Below are 23,348 nucleotides of genomic sequence, written 5' to 3'. Positions count from 1 at the left end.
AGAGTTCTTCAGACAGAAAGGAAGTGATAGCAGAGCAAACTTAAAACTCCAGGAATGAAAGATGAATGGCCAATTTATAACAGATTTTTCTTCTCTAGAGTTCTTTAAATGTTTGACTTTCTGAGGAGTCTGGGTGGCTCAGTCAGTTGAGTGTCCAACTCTTGATTTTGGCTCAGGATACGATCACAGGATTCTGAGATGGAGCCCTATGTCAGGCTCTGCACACAGAACAGAGTCTGCTTGAGATTCTTTCTCCCTCTCCCTCTGCCACTCCCCCTGTTTGCATGCACATGCATGCTCTCCTTCTCAAATAAATAAATTTATAAGTAGACTGAAAAATTAATAAATCTAAACATATTAATTGCATTTAATGTGAATGGTCTAAACACATCAATTAAAAGACAGAGATTGTCAGAACGAAGGAGGTAACATACCCCAACTATATGCTATTTACAAGAAGTTCACTTCAAACATTAATAGGTAGGTTAAGAATAAAATAATGGGAAAAGATATACCATGCAAACACTACTCAAAAGCAAACTGTAGTGGCTATATTAATATTAAAGTATGTTTCAGAACAAAAAAAATTACCAAGAAAGACATTACATAATAATAAATGCATTAATTCACCAAGAAGACATAACAACCCTGAATGTGTGTATCTATCCATAAATCTTTAAAAAACATGAAGCAAACACTGAATGAAATCAAAGGAGAAACAGATAAATACATAACTGTAGTTGGAGACTTTAATACTCCTTTTCGGTAATCAACAGAAATAGCAGTGGGATATCAGCAAGGACAAAGAAATATTGAACCAAATAAATCTGACATATATAGGATACTCCACCCCAAAACAATAGAATAAACACTCTTTTTACGTGTACTGAAATATTCACCAAGACAGAGCATATCCTGGATCACAAAACAAACTTGAGCAATTTAAAAAAATTAAAAATTGAAATCACACAAAGTATTTTCTCTGGCCGTAAGGGACTTAGACCAGAAATTGCTAAATGGAAGAATAACAGGAAAGTTTCTAAATACTTGGAAATGAAACACACTTTTAAATCAGTAGTCAGCAGGCTTTATCTGTAAAAGGCTAGCAAGTAAACATTTCAGGCTTTGCAGGCCACATAATTTCTGCTACAAGTACTTTAACTCTGCTATTATAGCATAAAACTGGGCAGGGGCAATTCATAACCAAATAGGCATAGTTATGTTCCAATAAAACTTTATTTATGAATACTGAAATAAGTAGTAAGCAAAATCTCCATATGCAAACAAGGCCACAATGACTTACAAATGCTTACATTCAGTTGGGTTTTTGTGTTTCAAATATACTCTAAATATTTGAGTCCTACCTCCTGTCTGAATCCATGTAAAAATGTGTAAAAATAACCCTCTTACCATAGTCAGCCCAGGCTGCATTCCAGCACGGATAGCCTCTATCTGTGTGTGAGTAAACTGAATTGTATTACTGGAAACAAGAGTAAATAAAAAGTTGGTTAAAAACACAGATGAACAACATTTGGTAAAACCTCAGACAACAATGATCAGAGGTCTAAATGCCTCCTCTATATCTGCCCCTGTTCTCCCAATCTTTTCCTGCCTCCACCCCAGCCCTTTGGGTGGGTGGGTGGGTGTGGGTGTGCATTTGAGTGTATGTGGTAAAACAAAAAACCAAAAACGACAAGACTGACCCTCTTAACAAATTTTAACTGCAAAGTACAGTATTGCTAACTATAAGAACAATGTTGGATAGCAAATCTCCAGTACTTTTACATCTTACATGGCTGAACCGATCTCTTCTGAATGATTTCCTTCACCTACATCCTCTACTGACCAGCTAAAACAAAATGAATGTTATGGAAAGAAAAGACTACAGTTATTTTTCAATACACTGAGCTCATCCTATATTTCACTTGGAATGTCAAAGTTCCAGTTCCCAATCTAATACTAAATATAATGCCGTTTTTTTAGCCACGGCACTGATGCATGAGGGTAGCTGCTACATGTAAAACATCGTCATGAAGTAAGAATGCTATGCTCAAATTAAGATAGCCCTTCAATATTTATTTCTCATAGTATCCAAAAGTGTTCCTTTAGGAAATATAACTACAGAATGGCCAAAAATGCCTGAGCTATTCAGTTGTCCGACAGAATACAAGGAAAGAGTGTCCAGAAACAGAAGTTTCCTGGGGTTTCTAAAGGCATAGTAAAATTTAAACTTTTATTAATCCAAAATAACAAACTACTATTCATTATTATAATTAATAGACAGTAAAATTACCGTTTGGGTTGGTTGTAAGGATAAGGACCCCTATTAGGAATGACATGAGGTTCAACAATTAAGGTTTTTGCCTCTTCAGTATCTTCATCTTCACCATCTGCATCTTTCCTTTTCTTCCCTTTTCCACTCCTTACTGGAAAAGTTATCCTACAAAATCAAGATCTTTGTTCATTTTTACCATTAACAACATTTACCAACCACCTACCTTGTGCATGACATTGTATGGAGTATAATCAGATCAGAAACAAACACTTATGGCTTAAAGGAACTCACTATCTGTACATATATTCCAAAAAGAGCAGACTTAAAAGCATTAAAATATGTGTTAATGGTGTTCAGATTGGAAAAAGTCAACTGATGAAGGGAGAATCAAGAAGGAGCATTTTTATGCTTATATCCATGCACTGTAAAGTGCTTTACCCATTGTCCCTCCTTAAATCAGAAAAGGCTTCTTGGGAGAGATGGCATCAAAGAGGAGTTTCCAGAGCGCCTGGGTGGCTCAGTGGGTTAAAGCCTCTGCCTTGGGTTCAGGTCATGATCCCAGGGTCCTGGGATTCAGCCCTGCATTGGGCTCTCTGCTCAGCAGGGAGCCTGCTTCCCTTCCTCTCTGCCTGCCTCTCTGCCTACTTGTGATCTCTGTCAAATAAATAAATAAAATCTAAAAAAAAGAAAAAGAAAAAAAAGATGAGTTTCCAAGAACTTAGAAATACAAACATGGAAGGGAAGATATTCCGGGAATATGTAAGATTACAGGTTCGAGTACAAGTGGCCAGTTCTGCTAGCATGGATACAGTAGAGAAAACGAGGCTGGAGACAGAGACAGGCTGAATCCCCGTTATGACCAACCCTTAGAATGTCAAGCCTTTAAGGTAGAAGTTTTTTTTTTTAAAGATTTTATTTATTTGAGAGAGCACAAGCAGGTGGCAGGAGGAAGGGCAGAGGGAGAGCGGGAAGCAGACTTCCCACTGAGCAGGGAGCCCAACACAGGCTGATCCTGGGACCTGGGGATCATGAGCTGAACCGAAGGCAGTTGCTTAGCTGACTGAGTTACTCAGGTGCCTTAAGGCAGAAGTTCTTAACCTGGGGTCAGGGACACCTCAGGAAGTAATGCCCCCTACTACCTGGGGGGTTCAATGAATACATTTAAAATTGAAAAAAGAAAAAAAAAGAATTCTCTATGTACACTTCTTCCATGTAATAGTATTCAGGGAAGAGTGACGAGTTGCTGCTTCAGGTGCTTTGTTCCACTTCTACTCAAAATTAAAACCAAAGCTTCTTTAACATGAAATATAACTATATTGTGAATATTTAAGTTTTGTGAAAGCAAGCAAACTTATGAGAAAAATTAAATTTTTCTGAAATCAAAACAAAAGAAAGTTCAACATCCCACGACTATGTCTATTAATTAGGAAATATACCAGATGATACATAATAGACAGACATATTTTTTTAGTCAAATGCTATAAATATGTTTATATAATGCTCTTCAGACAACAAGCATTTACTGATCCCTTATCAGACGTGAGGCTACTTTTATTATGGTCTTAAAATTGTTTTCTATACTAAGAAATATAATCAAATAAAGTAAATTTATCCCAGTCATTATATGGTGAAGGTAAAGACTGCCCAAACACAATCAAGATATTCAAAATTTTAGCTAGCGTCCCATGGCCTATCTCACACTGGCTAGAGAAAGTTTGAAAGGAGTGTATCCACTTCTGACTTTACCTGAAAGGGGGTATCTGTAGAGCTGGGTCATCCACAGTTACTTTAACATTATGACCAGGAAAGCTGGTTTTTAAATGTTCGATGGAGAGAAATGTATCATTGAAATCAAGAGTGGCAATCTGATTGGGCATTTTTGAATAATGTGCACTACTTGGGTCCCCATAACCCAAAATGATGTCATGCAGCCAGTCAGGTACCACACAATCAGTATTCATCAGGTTCCGAATGGTCTCCAGCACAGCCTGTCAGGGAGAGGACAGAAAAGGGTTGTGTCAAGAAGCCATCTCAAACATTTGCACTTCAGTGGAATGCAGAGCTGGCTGCACTAATCCAGAATTCCCGAGTGTTTCAGGGCAAGAAGCTATTTTCTGCTGACAGGTGCTTGGCTAGACTGAATCAACAGCTATATTTTCAGTTGATACCATACACTGAGTTAAACAAAAGACCAAACTTAGCAAGGACAGTTTATCCGTTAGGAGTTCATTTAGACAGAATGTCATAAGTAAGTTCATCACTTGACTCCCGTTGGGCAGAAAGAAAACCTTATCAGGACTACATAATTATAAGAAAATATTATAGAACAAATGCTTAAAGAGTAGAATTTCTTAGAAATTCCTGGGCAGATAATAAAAGAGGAGAACTCTTTTATTGCATAGTTCCTCCATGCTAAGATGACACACAACCAGAAACATATTAATATATGACTCAGTTGTGAAACATCTCATAACTTAAAAATATTAAAATTAACACTGTTAGAAGAAATAAAATTAGAAATAAAAAATAAAGTAGACAAAAAGTGAAATGTCAAATAAATTACAGAATGAAACATTCTACAATAAAAAGTCATTTAATTGTTAACCTATACATTATCAAAATTACCAAAAGTCAAGGCAAACTTTCAGACTTTCTAATAATTACTTCTAGACAAAGTGCTCTATCTCCTATATGGAAATCAGAAGGCTAGGCTATTAACTACAAAGACTAAAATAACAAAACCAGCCATTTTTATGTCACAAATGCTATATATTAAACAGGACAACAAAGTAACAGGACAGTGTGTGTTATTCACACTCCTATCACATCACCTTTTTTTTTTTTTTGTACTAATCACTACCTGAAATTCTCTTATTCATGTACTAAGTTACCTGCTTATCATTTGTCTAATCCCCACTAGAATATCATTTCCATGAGAGCAGGGATCTAGGAAGTTTTACTATGAGAAGGGTAAATCACTGGATGGACACATCAATGAGTATGTTCTCATAATGATGGATAAGAGAAGAGCTCTACTCTCTAAGAAAATTAAAATTTTAGTAGGGAGAGGAAATATGTCCTTAAGCAATGACACAAAGTGGCAGAGTGTGCTCAATAATACAGAATATTATAAAATACAATGGGAAAACAGTTCCAAGACAGACACATGCAGGGAAAACTTTTGACCTTAGGAAAGGTTTCATGGAGGAAAGTGGCATTTCAATTTTGCTCAAACAAGGTTCCTGTGAAGGAACCTTGGTTTATTTCATCATTAATGGAAAGTCACAGAAATGTTTTGAGAAGCTGACTGAAATGATCAGTGGAGGCATATGAAAAACAGGTGACTGACCAGGAGAACAGGGCTAGGGCAGAAGAAGTGATTTAGTGCAACTATTTAGGCAAGAAATAAAACATCCAGTTCAGAACAGGCTATACCAATTGAGAAAGAGAGAAGTAAGGAATGCTGCCCAGGTAGATAACAAAACACCGAAGACACCAAAAGAGCATCTGTCCTTTCCCAAACACAGGAGAGTTAATCACTGCCCCAGTTTCTTGGATTGGAATCTGAATGCCTCTTTGACCTCCCCTGACACTTTGTTGTTGTTGTTTTTAAAAGTTTATTTTTTTTAGTAATCTCTACATCTAGTGTGGGGCTTGAACTCATGACCCTGAGGATCAAGACTCACATGCTCTTCTGAGTGAGCCAGCCAGGCGTCCCTTCTGTGACACTTTTATCTGCATCCTTCTTATGACTTCTGGCACTTTTTAACATTTCATGGTAGTAACTTGTTTATATTTTTAACTTCCTTTATTGGTAGTCTAAACTCCCTAAAAACATAAGCTGTGTCTTACTCAACTTTACTGGCTCCATACAACTTAGTACAATGCCAGACACACAGTGGGCATTAAATAAAATGGTCAAACGAATGAACATATGGAAGAAACCTTTTTTCATTTTTAGTAAAGTGTGACTGAAATTCAGTCATTACTGAGAAGCAAAACAGAGGCAAATGAATGAGACCCTGCCCTCACAGACCTGCATTCTAATGGTGAAATCAGATTAAAAACAAATCAAGTCATCAAGTAAAATAAAGACTGTAAGGAGAAATAAAGACAATTAGATTAAGAATGAGAAGAAGAGGAAATACTACTTTGGTTAAGATTTCCAGAAAAAAAGCTTCTCTTAGGAGTTAACATCTAAGCAGAACTGCCTACGTGCAGGGAGGGAGCGATCCAGGCAAATACCTGGGAGGAAGACTGTGTTGGTAGAGGGAACACCATGGACCAAGGCTTGGATTCTTAAAGAACAGCGCAAAGGTCAGCACATCTGCCATCGAATGTATCAGGGAAAGGTGTTAGAAAATGAGGTTGAAGAGGTGGCCAGAGGACAGATAATGAAGGAGCCTCTTGGATAATGGTAATAATTTTCTACTATGATAGGAAACCATTAGAGTGTTGAACAGGGTACCAAGGCATAATTTATATTCAGTAGTTATGTGGGGAATAGCAGAAAGAGAGGAGCCGTAGAGAATGGAAGCAAGGATGTGAGATGAGGGTGTCCTGGACGTGCTGTCAGTGGAGGTAGTGAGCTAACCAGACTGACTGATGGACTGGATGTGGACTGTGAGACAAAAAGAAATAAGAGTAGTTCTACTGTCCTGTCTTCAATAATAGGGCAAAATGGGGAATAAATTCCTTTGTATCTGAAGTCGTCGTCTTTTAATTACAAGAGCAGGAGGGGAAAAGGTAATAAACTGACAATGCATAAGAAGCACTATGTTTTGGGGGAAGAGAAAAAAAGAAAGGTACTTATACAGAAGGTAGTGTTACCAAATGCTAAAACAATTCAATGTTTACATTTTATAATGTAGTAGTTTCAAATAATTAAAAAACATATTTTATCAAAACTCCTTATCTCCATTAAGTTATAAAAGTAAAATTCTCTAGCCCCTAAACCTCCCTTTTTCTGCTAAGGAGTAAAACACACTATATAATAAAGTGATTCAAAACCACAGGCTCTCACATCTGTGTTCATAAAGTGATTTGGAAGTACACTTACTTTTGATCTAAAAGAGAACTCCCACTAAAAAAACAAGCAGTTTTCTTTACCTTATACTGGCTATTCTGAGCATCTAATATACAAAATGCAAGGAAGGAGGCTGACGTGGATTAATTTATATTGCTGAGTTTCTAAACTTATCAAAAGACAAAATAGATTTAGTAAATAAATTTTCTTAAGTTTTTATATTTAGTCTACATGTTAAGAATATAAGAGAATTGTTTAGAATGAGAATAAAAGCAGTGATCATTTAACAAAACATTCTTTTATCTAGTATTTATGTATTTATGTTTTAGAAGTTAACTCAAACTGGACAGAGTACTTTTAGTTACATAGCCTAAAAATTACCTTAAAGTTATTTTCTTTTGGTTTTCTCCTCATTATGATATTAAAAGTTTCATACACATCTTCTGCTCCATTTTGTATAGTATTAGTCATATCTTGTTGATACTGGTTTGGATCCAAGAACACTCTAAATGTCCTCGACTCTCCTCTAAGATTGGGTCTTGGCTCAGGTCCTAGACATTTTGAAAAAGTTTGGTAAGTGAAATACAGACTTTTCAAGTATCAAAGTAAGTTAGCAGTATTCCTTTTCCAGAAATGATGAGTAAACTGTTCACACTGAACCCCAGTCCTTCTCCTGACTAGAGTGTTTTCCACTCATCCTTTTCAAATGCCTAGAGGCTGAAAATATTTTCTCTTTTCCCTAAATTCTTACTATTTCTTTCCCAGAAAAATGTTTGTGATGTAATGTTTATGATGCAAGGCCACAGACTGCAGTTTTCTGTATATGTACTCAACCAAAATAAGAGCCCTAAAAGTCAAACAACTTGACTTTTTGTCAGTTACTCATAGCTTCCATTACTGCCTTACTTATAGTAAGCACTTGACTGATCACTCTTTTTGTCCTGTCACATTCCATTCCTAGTATCACCAGTGTGAAAGGAAATCTCATATACTAATAGCTGAAAGCTCAGAGGCTTTTTCTTGCCCCTTTGCCTCATCTCCTTACTTTTGTCTTGGTCCTTTAACTCTAGTCCCAATATGTGACCTTATGGTTATTCCACCTTTCCTATTTTCTTTTATTCTAGTGATAAGGTCAGCTTAATTACCAGCACTTTCAATAATGGTGCAATCTTAAAATCACAGGTAGAAATCAATTCAAGTTCTGAGAGAAGCTTAATGAACAAATTGGAGTGAGCCCTGGAAACAGATGCAGTTATAATTTAACAGTAAGTGTAACAAGGAAGTCAAACAAGATAAGAAAGAATTTCAAGGAAAATCCAATGATAAGACTGAGAAATCAAAGAGCTGACAAATCCAGTAAGGCAGTATTTCTAAATGGGGTAATGTTTGCATGTGAGGTATGACAATTCTTTCTACAAGGCAGCTCTGTTTAATTTTTTTTTTTTTTTTGAGAGACAGAGTAGGGGCATGTACCATGTGTGAGTGGGTGATAGAAGAAGGGCAGACAGAAAGGGAGAGAGAGAATCTTAAGTAGGCTCCGGGGTCAGCACAAAGCCCAAGGTGGGGCTCAATCTTACCACCCTGAGTTCGTGACTTGAGCTATAATCAAGAATCGGACACTCAACTGACTGAGCCACCCAGGTGCCCCAAGGTAGCTCTGTTTAGATGTTTAGCATCCCTAGACCCCATCCATCAAATTTCACCCTCCATAAAATTCACTGTCCCCTACTCCTACCCCCAGTACATGACAAGATAAATACCAAAATTCATTTCAAAATACAGGGTAGTGCTATATCCAACTGAGAGCCACTGCTAAAATGCATCAAATCAATAAAACTTAAGAAGGAAAAATTGGGCAAATATGTCATAAGAGGTGTTTGGAGGTTTTAAAAAGGCAATATTGTAAAGTATTATAAAAGGAAAATTTTAGATAAAGGTAATTTCAAAAGATCCTGTCCTTTCCAATATCTAATAAAAAGTTTAGAAATCGGGGCTGCCTGGGTGGTTCAGTGGGTTAAGCCTCTGCCTTCAGCTCAGGTCATGATCTCAGGGTCCTGGGATCGAGTCCCGCACCGGGCTCTCTGCCAGGCAGGGAGCCTGCTTCCTCCTCCCTCTCTCTCTTTCTCTCTCTCTGCTTGCTTCCCTGCCTACTTGTGGTCTCTCTCTGTCAAATAAATAAAATCTTAAAAAAAAAAAAAGTTTAGAAACCATATTATTTATTTCCAGAAGTGCGTGGTAGGTACCTTATATATATTTTATATATAATCCTTTGTGTTGATTCAGTATGTAAAAATAACTAAAAAATATTACTTAAGATGCAAAAATAAAAACGGCACAAAAACTTATCATTATGTACACACACTCTTTCAAAATTACAGATTGCCATACCGTCTTCAATGACGCGCCCTTTATCATCCAGCATGCCCTGGATTTCACAGCCTCTGACGTAAACCAGGCCAATCTGCTCAATAAAAGGTCTCCTCCGGTCAAACTTAGTACCATACGGTTTTGTGGGCCGTACAGTGATTAAAAAGCATACATCATGCTTACGAAGACCTGGTAGAACATAAAGACATTTTTATTTATCAGAATGTTACTGTTTTTAGTCTTTTGTTGGCAAATTGTCATCCTCTTAGGAGATTTAAGAAACATGTGAAGTACCAAAGGTGATCAATGATTACATTTGCATTGTAATATAATTATGGGTTTTCCTATAATCTTTAAATTCAATGTTTGAAAGGAGTAGGTAAAAGAAAATTTCTCTTTGTGTTAACATTAGAAACTTTTATGCCACGAATACATTACTGAGTAAGTCCTCAAGTCATGTTAGAGCTCCAAAATTGGATGTTCATCATCACTCTTAGTTTTAGCATTCTTAATAAATAACTGAAAATATGGTTGGCATATAATCCAGCTATATTATACTTAGCAGGTTTCTAACATCAGTTTAAACTATTCATCACTGTCATTCCAACAACAGTCTAATTGCATTCCCTGAAAGAGGTCAATGCAAGAATAATTCATCAAGGCACAAAAGCACTCTTTATAGATACCAAATTCAGAACATGGTTGGATATATATAGTTTCATTTGGCAAATAAAAATTGTTATAAGTAAATGACAAGAAATAGGAAACTTGTGCCAAAGTCCATAGCTTCTCAGTCATTAGACCAACTAGATCCCCAGCTCTATTAAATGGAGAGACATGGGAAGACAAGGGACATAAATTTACATCACATATCCATGTAATGTCATACCATTTAACCTTCATTTCTTTCTTGATTCGTTTTGTTAGCCACTGTATGACATAAATGCAAACTTATAATCTTGTAATAAAATATACAACTAAATCAAATCAGCAATGTCAGTGTGTGGCTAATTGTACTGGGACCATTCTGGCTTAATATGGAGTGAGGTTTACGTGTGCTAGTAATAATTGCTCTGACTAACAATAACGAATTTATTATTTCCTAACAAATCAGAAGCAGGAGAAGCAATGAGAACTAAGGGGAACTGTTCTACTATCTGAGTTGTACTGCCTTTAGGACTTCTGATGTGCACAGCTCATTACAGCATCTATGTCTTCAAGTCAAAGAGGTGGCCCTGAGAAGTAATTTAGTTCCTACCAGTGTCACTTTTTGGTATCACTGAGGGATGACTGCATATTCCCTACTAAGACAGATCATTTCACCGTGGGACATCTCAGATGTACATTAAAAAAGTCCTTATGTAACGGTGAGTTCAACTACCTTTCTCCTTTCAACCATATGTATCCACTCCATCCTGGCTGTGCCTCTGCAGCAGAATCCTGCATTTCGGTATCTGTAATTATGTTTTCTTAATTTTAAAATGGGGTAATGGAGAGGATAAGGCCCTGAACTTCATACCTCTTTGAAGACACAAGAACAATGTTTCATATATTTAGCTTAAACTCTTCAAAACTGTTCCTACAGGACAATATTCATTACTACTAAAGAAACTTCCTCTCATTTTTTGCCTCCATTTTCTATTTAGTTACTCCATCTGTGATTAACAGAGGACCTGAATTTTGGCTCTGGCCTCCCAGAAAACACTTTTCTTCCCACCATGCCTCATACTATGAATCACTTGTCCCACTATACCCTACTGTTCCGTCTCTTGCTCATGAAAATTTATCTATTACATTTCTCATTCTATCAGAGGTCTATGTTTAAAAGAATGAAAAGAAAAAAAAAAAAAAGACTGTTGAATGTTCTTCTGAGAGAAGTCTCCAAAGTAATGAAGGAAACCTTAGGTAACTGTGTAAAATAGTATTTATTTTAGTACCTTCTTAAACGCCAAAGGTAGTAAGTACAAAACCTTCTTCAGCAAAATAATCTTTCTTAAGGTTTAGCAATAATGAAGATATACAGCATTCTAGATGTGTAATGCACTAGATTAGATTAGAACTCTTTTGAAGGATACAGGAATACAAAAACAATTTGTCACAAACTATACCCACTAGAGTGATCACATGTCAAACATGTGGTCAGCTTTGGTGCTGGATTCCTTTAGAATTACTGGATAAACATATCATATAGTCCCTATGGTTATAAACAGCTATACTGGGAGCAATAATTTCTGAAAACTGATCTATTAAGAGACTATAATTTTCCTTTTGGCATGCTAAGAAGGTGGAAAGAGATAAAATCTACCAGCTACTGTTTCTCACAACAGGACAGCAAACAAGAGCTCTCACAGACAGCTGGGGGAAAAATATAAAAGTGACACTTAAAAATTAGGTCATGTGTCATTTCCGGCACAGGTGTTACCAGTGTTTTTAGTCTACTTGGCTTAGTAACTCTGAACATATCTGCCTCTAAATAAAATTCCTTGTGACACAGAACTCCTGTACCTAAAATCTTGCCTAGAAAAGAATAGGGGAAATAACTCAGCTAAATTCTCTACATCTATTATTTATCCTTGAATACACTTAATATCACTAATTCTGACTTCCTCCCTTTGATGCAAATAGTTAAACTATTATATCTATTTCTGAGTTGCTTTACCAGATCCCCTTAAAATTTCTTTTGAGTTTGTCTGATTTTGATTTTGTATCTTTATTTTCCGGCAACTTTATCTCTATTCTCTTCACTTTGGCGGCTTTTATCTCTTAAAAATACTAATTTGCTTTACTAGCTCTGCATGTGTACAAGTTATATGTGGCTTCCTCCCTTTCTTCAGTGAACGGTAATATATTCATAAATACTATCTTACTAAATTTGGATTTAAAGCGTTCTCCTCTCAGCTCTGCAAACTGCAATTTTCAAAATCCTGTGATATGCATGCTATTTTATGCTTTTTATTGAAGTATTAAGACAATTATTCTTGGGGCGCCTGGGTGGCTCAGTGGGTTAAGCCGCTGCCTTCGGCTCAGGTCATGATCTCAGGGTCCTGGGATCGAGTCCCGCATCGGGCTCTCTGCTCGGCAGGGAGCCTGCTTCCCTCTCTTTCTCTGCCTGCCTCTCCATCTACTTGTGATTTCTCTCTGTCAAATAAATAAATAAAATCTTTAAAAAAAAAAAAAAAAAAAGACAACTATTCTTGTATGATCCTTGATATTTTTACTACTAATAATTACAAAGACAATTTTTAAAGATAAAATTTCATAAATGTTTAGAAGAATAATGTTTAATAAAAGTACTCTGCCAATTTTCTAAGTGGAAGTCTATTAACTATAAAGGCAAAAAAAAAAAAAAACAACTATTTTTTGAAATAGAAAATTACCTTCCCATTCATCTTTGATGTGATCTCTGACATTCAGATTGATGGTAACATCTGCACGAACTCGGGTTGGCCAGTTTTCACCTATGTTTGGCTTGGCAACCTCAACTACAGTGAAAGCCACGATAGGCTGGGCCATTCGTGCCCAACCACCAAACACTACACCACCATACTCAGACTGCCTGAAAAGCAAAGAAGCACATGATTACTCCAAGAAAAAAATGACTTTTTCCCAACTTTTGTCAAGGAAAATTAGTAAGGAGGAACACATATTTAACCACTAAGCCCTGACATCAGTAACTTATTTCTAAACTCAAAAAAAAGATTAAGTCCCAATATATAGGGAATACCTTCAGTAGTTATGAACAGGCAGATATGGTCCAATAAAGAAAGGGAAGTAAAGGGGTGCCTGGGTGGCTCAGTGGGTTAAAGCCTCTGCGTTCGGCTCAGGTCATGATCCCAGGGTCCTGGGATTGAACCCCACATCGGGCTCTCTGCTCGGCAGGGAGCCTGCTCCCTCCTCTCTCTCTGCCTGCCTCTCTGCCTACTTGTGATCTCTGCCTGTCAAATAAATAAATAAATAAATAAATCTTAAAAAAAAAAAGAAAAAAGAAATGGAAGTAAAGAGGAGTATTTATCCCACACACACAGAAAAAAGGTAACTCTATATACATAATAGCAGAGGCATTTTGTCAAGAATAATCTGTAATAATAATAATTTATTATTATAATAGAGTAATAATTTTAATCCTTTTCCTCTCTTCATCAAGACAGTCTCAACTGTTCACACTTTATGCATTTAGGTATTTCTATAAGCTGTTTTGGAAAAAGCAGAATTTTAAAAATTAAAAACAAACCAATAAACAATAATATCTATGCAAATGCTTGCTTTAGGGTAATATTTGAATCATTTAAGAGATACTGCCATGGATTGGGGGTAAAAATAATCAAGCTAGTTATAATAACCAGAATCACTAACATTCAAATACCCACTCTTCCTTCTTAGGTTAGTGTAACTGGTGTTTTAGATTTTTTTTTTTTTTTTTAAAGATTTTATTTATTTATTTGACAGGCAGAGATCACAAGTAGGCGGAGAGAGAGAGAGAGAGAGAGAGAGAGGAAAGCAGGCTCTCCGCTGGTGTTTTAGATTTTACATTAAGTAGTGTATCTGGGAAATGTGTAATATAAATACTCCAGCAGCACTCCAAAACTGGAAAGTATTGCCAAAAGTGACATGCTTACACAGATAAAGATAAAGCCCAGGTAAAGGCTTTGTGTTATAAGAAAAAACTGTAGAACTCTACAACATCAAAGAGTGAAACTAATTAAAAATAAAAGTTCTGCATCCGGTGACTTGCTTAATATAGGGAATTTCTTAAAGGTATTACCTTGTGTCTAAGCCCTTTTGTAATAACTATTATCTCCTCCATATTTTACAATTTTACTACAGTATAGCTTACATACAATAAAATGCATTCACTGTAAATGCACAATTCAATGCTGTTTAGTAAATTTGCAGAGTTGTGTACCCATGATCCAATCTAATCTGAGAACATTTCCATCCTATGTATAAAAGATCCCTCTCATTTGACTACAGTCAATTCTGTTACTACCCCCAGACAACCACTAATCTATTCTCCCCAACACTTTTTTTCCTCTTATAAAATCTACCTATGACATGAGTAATTAAAAAGGATAGATTTCTGCCCATCACCAGTACATTCTCCGTTATGTTGCTCAGTGGTTTCAGCAGACCGAATACGTACGTGATCGTTAGTACCAAGCACTGAGTAAAATTTATGCCCTGACTTTCCACCTTCAGCACACAAGAAAGAGAAAGAAGCTTGGCCTCTTTTTGGATCTCATCATTCTTAAAGGCCTTCAATGAAGGGCAATTAGGAATGAAAATCTAGAAAAATTTATTATCACAAGTTAATTCTGAAAAATGACATTTTCTTTCCCTTAGCAGAAAATAATGTAAGTTTAAAAAATGTCCTTTATTAATAGACCATAAGAACTCTTAAGTATTTTTGCTTTATTTGGCATTTAAGTAAAATGTAAGTGAATTCTATTTGATAAACAGCTAGTTCATAAATCCCTAGTTTGCAAAATGGCCAAAATTGGGTTTAGAATCCGAGCATGTATAACCCAAGGTAACCATAAACTGAAAGGAAGCTTTCTGATCAAGCACACCCCCGGGGTCCAAACAATGGGCAATAATTCCAGCAAAGCTGTGGGCAGGGATGATCAGCCAGCGAGTATACAAACCTCACAGTGCTACCCTGCCTACTGACTCAACTGATTATTAAGTCAAAAATACTTTATGTTGTGTTGTATAGTCTCACCCAGAATAACTTTTCACATAATAACTAATTAAAAAATAGAACTGTGTATGAAATAAAATGTGGAAGTGAAAAAAATAGATTATAATCATAGTGTCCATGTAGCTCTCTATAATTAGTAAGGAGAGAAGCCTGGAAGATACCTGAAGCCATTCACATTCAGAAACTTGTTAAGCTTTTTTTTAAAAAAATTCTGGTCATATAATGACCAGAATATAATAAAAATCTATTTTATAGATTCACAGTCACTTATGACATATAACTTACTCTCATCAATTTCATACGTACAATGAAATAGTGAATGAAGGGCATTTATTTCATGTCTAAAAAGCAAAACGGACCTTCACAAATCTCATAATACAGAGCTGCCTATAATAACCAGAATGAAAATTTTTTCTTAGCTAACAGAATTCCAGAAATGAGCTAGCAAGTGGGGAGTTGAGTTTAAGCAGAAGACTTCCTCAAATAAAGAGACCTACTCAACTGGCTCCCAAAGTAAATCCTGATGGTGTAGTCAAGGTAATCTATGGATGGAGGACCTGGCAAGACTTTGCAACATTCAATGCCATGTGAAGCTCAGCAGTACTCCTCATCTCTTGCCAGGTTCCTTAGAGAGGCTAACTGAGATACTGGTGATAGCCACAAGAGCAGCTGGGGTAGAAGACCCCTTTATCATAAGCTCCCAGGACTTAAACCATCCTGTCCTAGTAAAGGCCTGCTGGTCAGCCCATACGCTCCCTCTTTACCCTTTTGCTAATGTCCAACATACTCACCCCTCTGTATCTCCCCCTACCATCCTCCAAGAATGAAGACCGCTCCTCCCTTATCCCCAGTCCTCCAGCACCACACCCAAGTACCCAGATACATATTTTCTATTTTAGCACTTTTTTTTTAAGATTTTATTTATTTATTTGACAGGCAGAGATTACAAGTAGGCAGAGAGGCAGGCAGAGAGAGAGAGAAGAGGAAGCAGGCTCCCCACTGAGCAGAGAGCCCGACATGGGGCTCGATCCCAGGACCCTGGGATCATGACCTGAGCCGAACGCAGAGGCCTTAACCCACTGAGCCACCCAGGCGCCCCTATTTTAGCACTTTTGATATACTCTAATCCACATTAGAGAATTTCTCAAAGAGTGAATATTTCATATTTTAGAGGCGTCTTCATGCCAGGCATACTATTTCTAAATATACTTATGAGGTTTCTGACACAGGTTGTATCAGTCACTGTTTACACCTCTTCATTACAAATGGAACCGATTTGCTTACCAAGGCTTCATTCTGCTGACACTATCCTCGATGTCTTGCCTAATTTCGTAAGTTGATTCTAAGCGGAAGAGATTAAAATTCCTTAAGAGGTAATCATGAAGAGTCAAAAACTGCAAATTCAACTTGGGAAGAGCAAGACAACCTGAGAAAGAAAACAACATCCACATCTGAATTATTCTTTTAATTAAACAACTGCACTATGTATAAAGAAATGTACTACAAATTTGGTTAAGAGTTTAATTTAATGATGTCTCTAAATATAGCATATTTGATAAGGTTCTATTTTTATTTTCACACAGAAATTGAAAAGCCATGTTAACAAATGCTATCTATTAAGAGTTGGGATAAAACTCATTAATACATATAACCGTACATTGTTGATTCATATACGAACAGGCTTCTCAAAAGTAGCCGAAGATACTTAAAATTAATATAGTCTCGAGTAGTTTAAATATTCTTCCTTTACCCCTAATATATATTTGGCAAAGCTCGAAGTAAATAATGATCATAAACTAAGCCCATGGCAAATTTACCATGAAAGTTAATTAGTTAGTATATTGTAACATATTAATCTATCTCCAAAGCGTGCTATTGTGTTCTGAATCTATATCCTTTTGGCTAGACTTTAAGGATAAGGTATTGGCTGTATGCTATTCCTGGAGTTATTTCCCTTCTCTGACTATATTAATGAACAATATTCTTTCTAGTATCTTCAGTAACTGCTATTTCCCTTGGATAATAAGTGAGTAAGCCTCAGCTGCAATATCAAAAAGATTTAAAAAAAAAGAACCTCAAAATAAACACATTTTACTGGAAAATCATTATTTTCATCATCTGAATCCATTCTTACCAAAGCAATAATGAACCTAAGGGCAAAAACATCAATGTGAAAAAAGTTTTCACATCATATATGTTAGCAAATTCCGACTTATAATCTAACTCAGTGTCTTTCAGGCCAGAGGCTGAGGGAAAATGTCTCTTTGGATAGCATAATTTTATTAAAAAAAAAAAAAGAATTAAAATGTGACCATTTTGCAACTGTCATTGAATTAACAAATCTAGCCATTAAGCTGCAACGGCTACTTATATCACACACAGACAAAATCAACCAGACAGTCAGTGCCTCTGATGAAAGAATACAGCACCACCAAGAATCTTGCCAGAGAGAAAATGTCAGCCTGACCAAGCCTCTGCATTCAGCTGCCAATCTGCAAGAAAAGTAAAGAGCAGAAAGACATACTCAACTGTACACTGAGCAGTCAATTAGAAAAAAACAGACTGTGGAAAACTATACAGATCAAACAACTCAGGTTCTTCAAAAGAAAAGGAAGGGATACAGAGGGCATTTGTGAAGTAAAAGAATTTAAAAAATGTAAAGGATTGACTATCATACACGTATGCACAAGTCAGTGATAAAGCTATGAAGAAATATACAGTGATTGCTTTGGAAGTCAGGAAATGGTTACTTTCATGTGGAGGGAGAAGCAGTAACTAGGAAGGAGCTTATGGGAGGATTCTGGGATAGCCAATAAGGTGGTTATTTCCCTTATAATAATTTGTTAAGCCTTATGTTTATGTTGTGTGGCTTTCTGTATTTGTGTTTATGTTCTTTAAAAGGTTCAATTAAAATTGGGGCAAAAAATTTTACAAGAATTTTCTTTATAATTCTTAACTTATTTCTTTAAATATGTGTACCAGTTTCAGTTATTTTCTCTTCTTGGGAGCTAGAACCAGTCTGTATAAACATTCAGTATTAGCTTTGATCCTTGCCTATTCATTAGCATCAACTACTGAGCCCCTAAAACACGATGCCATCATAGTCACTGAAGAACAATGGCAAGACATAGCCAAACATCTGAAGACAGATTTATTACAGTTAAACCACTTGGCAACAAATATTGTTCCGAAATACTTTCCTTAACCTTCACTATTCCAGGAGGTAAAGAACAATACCTTATATATTAAGCAAAATGTATTTTTAAACTCAGAGCAGCATCACTGAATAGCACCAAAAGCTAGATGTTAAGACTATACATGTTTAAGGACACATAAGTTCTGTACTGATAAGACAAATATTAAATGGTATTTGCCTTTTAGGAACTGATTAGATGAAGAGTTAGATTCATACATGCATGGCCATAAATGCTATTAGCATGAACAACTTAGGAAAGTGAAAAAACAAGGCATGACCTTTGTAAGAACAAAAAAAAATATGAAGCCTGCCTATTCTGAAATCTAGCACAACTTTGGTGCACTGAAGTTTACTGAAGTTATGGGTTTACTGAAGTTATGGCTTCAGCATATGACTCTGAAGTATCTATTTTTCTTTTAAATAAATTACCACTGGTAATATCTTTAAAATAGCCAAACTTCTCATAATGAAGCCATTGTTCAAAAATTTCCTTGATTTTTTTTTTTTGAAATATGCCTTCAAAATATGTCAGAATGTACTTCAGTCTATACTCAATTGTGGCAAATTCTCAACCTCAGAGGATAAACAAAAGCATTTAGGAACAAATCTGTTGAAATAGATAAACCAGGGAATAACTATTTCTAATTAAAACTAAGGGTTTATTATTAAGGACTGACAATTTTTGGTGGTCACTAGCTGGTTTAATGAGAAATTCAAAAGAACTTCTAAAAAAGGCTTTGAAAAATAAAACACTACCAAACAAAACAAAGCCTTTTACAGTGACATATTGAGAGCCATACTTCCTCCACTATTAGGTCTCCTTAAAACATAGTTTTATGTTATGGTCATATTTTAGAAAGGATGATATATGTATTCACACACACACATATCATGCCAATACATGTATATATGTGAACGTCTGAGCATGTGTGTGTAGCGTGCTCTCACGTGCACACATATACATTAGGGCATGGTTAAATTTAACAAAAATCCTTAATACTATTCTAGTATTCAAAAATCCTTAATACTATTCAGTATTCAAAATACTGAATAGTTTCCAGCTTTAGAACTGAACTTGAGAGTACCAGAAAACTATCCTAATGCATGTAACAGATAGAGGTATTTTTAGTTACATATGATAAATTCTAAACTAAATTTCCTGATACAGTTGTACTCCATACTTCTCTGCCGTACCTTCCCCAGAATAGTACTCAGTTGGGACAATATTTTCATCCCATATGATTTTCTCAGTTGGATACAAAGGCATCTGGTTCAACTGCTGAATCTGAGAAATTCGACGTTCATGACGAGATACCTAAAAGAAACAATATCGTGCAGAAAGTAAGAGCAATCTTTTTTTAATCAAAATAATTTACGGAGAAATTCACCATAAAGTACAGAATGAGAAGTTTCACGTCTTTCAGTTATGGTAGCACTTTATAAGAGGGTTTTTTCATTTTTCCATTTTCTCCATAAATCAAAGATGAGAAAGGTACCAATTATGATGGGCTTTGGAAAATCAGATCAGAGTTCAATACCAAGTCCCTGTAATTTATGAGCTATGTAAAAACTGGGCACACTCTTTCAACTTCCCTGATCTTAGCTTCCTTTTCGGTAAAACAGGTAATATACCATTCACCTCTCAAGTTTCTTATGAAAATGAAACGGAATACTATAAAACAGCATCGAAGTGCCTGGTACATGCCAAGACCTTAAAATCCACAGCCCTTAATATTCAACAATGTTAAGCTCTAAGTAGATTATAGTTTTCATTCTTTTACTAATTAAACAATCTGGAAAATTTTGTTTATTAAAAACCTGGGGGCACCTGGGTGGTTCAGTCGCTTAGGTGTATGATTTGGTTTCAGCTCAGGTCATGATCTCCAAGTCAGGAGACAGAACTCAGTGTTGGGCTCCCTGCTCAGTAGGGAGTCTGCCTTCCCCTCTCCCCCAGTCACCCAACCCCCCTAGCCTTGCTCATGTTGTCTCTCTCTCTCTCTCTCTGAAATAAATCAATCTTAAAAACAAAACAAAACACACACACACACACACACACACACGGCCTCAATTTTCCCTGTAAAATCAGAGTTTGCCTTTATGACCTCTATGTAGATTTCCATTGTTAATATTATAGTCCTCTATCTCAAACACAGAAATAAGCTTGTTATCTAATTAACAAGTTAAAATAATGATATATGTGAAAATTTGTCATGTTCTCTTCAGTAAAGAGAGTATTATTTTAGGAAAGAAAAGAGTGTGACATCATCTAAAAAATTCACATATTTCAACTTCTTTATTATAATTCAGGTATTAGAAGAATCCAAAGCCTAAGGAAATCCTTCAGGAGAGAGAGGAAATGAAAGATAATGCTGTAGCACTATAAATTTTTAAAATTGTTTTCTTGTTGGCATAAATATTTAAATTTCATTGATCAAATCTTAGCTGTAAGCCTGTAAAAGGCAAAGGCTTAGCCTTATACATAAACCTATTGTCCATTAGAAAGATTCCTTAAAAAAATACTCATTTCTTATAGTAAGGATTTATTATTAATCCCCAAAACCGACTTAATGAGAAAAGATTTCACATTGTCAGAAAATAGGACAAAGAATTTTTAGAAAGCACTCATAGTCAGAAATAATGAAAAGGTGGCAAAGATGGTACCAAAGACATACACTTCAAACAAATAAACATACCAATAAAAAAGTATTTTCCATACTTGAATTAAGTTAAAACTCCAAGAATTTCTCTCCAATTGGCACTAAAACACCTGTTACCAAGCTTAAAACAGCTGCTACCAATAGCTTCTGGTTACTATCCCCAAAACGAGCATTATCATCTTCTCTACAATAAGAGACTGTATTTTACCCCCCATATTAGAAGTATTAGTTTGGAATATAACCACAAAACTGTGTGCCCAGGACCGTTCCGTACATGTAAAAAAAATGCATATAGAGAGTTACAAAAAACAAACTAAGAAAACCTACTCAACCTACAGCAGACAGAAAACAAAAAATTAAAACACAGCTATTCTTTTTTGTATAAACCATGCAACTGGCAGAAATTAGGATGACCTGTAACATCCAATGCTGGTAAGAGCTTAAGGAGACACACTCTAATACATTTTTAGTAGAACACACATCTTTCAGAGGATAATTTGGCTGAATCTTACACCTTTCGGCCTTTTGGCTAAGATCAAGTGTATAAGCACATACTTCAATCAAAGAATTTCACTTCTAGGTACCTCTCCTAAATATCTACACATGTGCACAAAGAGACATGAGCCAGGACCAAATCATTACTTGTAAAAGTGAACACGGCAAACAACTTAAATATTCACAGTGGGATATAATTACTTGTGCATTTTATGAATTATTTTACTAAAGCTAAAAATATATTCCTATTCCTCAATTTTTCTGTGAACCTAAAACTGCACTAAAAAAATAAATAGGGGCACCTGGGTGGCTCAGTTGGTTGAACATCTGCCTTCGGCTTGGGTCATGATCTCAGGGACCAGGGACTAAGCCCTGAGCTGGGCTCCCTGCTCAGAGAGGAGCCTGCCTCTTCCTCTCCTTGTGCCATTCCCCCTGCTTGTATTCTCTCTCAAATAAATGCAGTCTTTAAAAATAAATAATAAATTAAAATAAATAAATAAATAAATCCTTACCCAGAAAGTTTTAGTTTGAGTTAAAGTTCGTTATTTCCCAAAATGATTGAAAACTCCGTTAGAATTCTTAAATCACCAAGTCAGTGATAACTTAGTTTTTATAAATATTCCTGAGCTTTCTAATGATAAAGGTATGCTTTAATATTCAAGGTACCATATTTAAGTAACTTTTAAAATAAATGGTTAGGGGTGCCTGGGTGGCTCAGTGGGTTAAAGCCTGTGCCTTCAGCTCAGGTCATGATCCCAGGGTCCTGGGATCAAGCCCGAATAGGGCTCTCTGCCAAGTGGGGAGCTTGCTCTCCCCACCCACCATACCCTCTCTGCCTGCCTCTCTGCCTACCTGTGCTTTCTTTTTGTCAAATAAATAAATAAAATATTTAAAAATAAAATAAATGGTTAAATAAATATGAATGCATATGTATTAACTGTGTGTGCGCATAACTATGACCTCTAAAAGGCAGGAATGGTGTCAATTACCTATGTATCCCAATGCCTGAAGCCAGTGCCTGACACAGAAGCTGCTCAAAACCTTTGCACGGAATGAATTCATGCCATAAAGCAGTTTTAAAAGGTAAAAGACTTAAGAAAAGAAACCTAATAGATAAGAAATCTGGCAAAATCAGATATGTAATTGTAAAACAGGTAGAAATGACCTATTTAACCTTTAGCCCAGGAAAAAATTTTCATTAACACACATCTTTAAGAAAGGGAAAATTTAAAGAACTTAATATTTACCAGCAATTCTAGAAGAAATTCTTTATCAAAAGTTGTGTCTTCATTTTTAGGAAGAGTTGGTAACAAGCAGAGGTATGATGCCACCTGGTGGAGTGTATTTGAACTGCAGAATAAGGAATATTCAGATCAGAGTATCTGATTACTTTATATTATATTAACTTACTTTACTTCTGAAACACCTAATTTTACAGACTGCTTAAAAAGTCTTCCCTAGCAAACATAACCGTATGATACTGCAGCAAATAAATAAATTAAGAATGAAATTTAATCCCCTTAATGCAGGTTCTCGAAAAGTCTTCTGCAAACACCCTGTGGTCCCTAAGACCTTTCTACTATGTGTGCAAGAACAGTATTTCTTCTGTTAATACTAAGACATTACTTGTTTGC

The 23,348-nt window shown here is 35.9% G+C and overlaps 1 protein-coding gene across 1 annotated transcript in view; it reads right to left on the bottom strand.

Annotated features, from left to right (window-relative positions):
* The window catches only part of AQR (aquarius intron-binding spliceosomal factor), a 95,136-nt gene that overhangs the window by 29,248 nt on the left and 42,540 nt on the right, over positions 1–23,348 (bottom strand). The window contains exons 14-22 of the mRNA XM_044232040.1: positions 22,962–23,064; positions 19,757–19,877; positions 16,651–16,792; positions 13,046–13,224; positions 9,690–9,857; positions 7,683–7,852; positions 4,022–4,263; positions 2,294–2,440; positions 1,411–1,480 (exon numbers count right to left, since the gene is read on the bottom strand). Of these exons, the coding sequence (XP_044087975.1) occupies positions 1,411–1,480; positions 2,294–2,440; positions 4,022–4,263; positions 7,683–7,852; positions 9,690–9,857; positions 13,046–13,224; positions 16,651–16,792; positions 19,757–19,877; positions 22,962–23,064 (1,342 nt within the window). The remainder of the gene's footprint in view (positions 1–1,410; positions 1,481–2,293; positions 2,441–4,021; positions 4,264–7,682; positions 7,853–9,689; positions 9,858–13,045; positions 13,225–16,650; positions 16,793–19,756; positions 19,878–22,961; positions 23,065–23,348) is intronic.

The sequence above is a fragment of the Neovison vison genome, chromosome 13 (assembly GCF_020171115.1).
Source record: "Neovison vison isolate M4711 chromosome 13, ASM_NN_V1, whole genome shotgun sequence".
Taxonomy (NCBI): domain Eukaryota; kingdom Metazoa; phylum Chordata; class Mammalia; order Carnivora; family Mustelidae; genus Neogale; species Neogale vison.
Note: the sequence above shows the minus strand (reverse complement) of the source record. Positions and strands in the feature narration are given on the sequence as shown.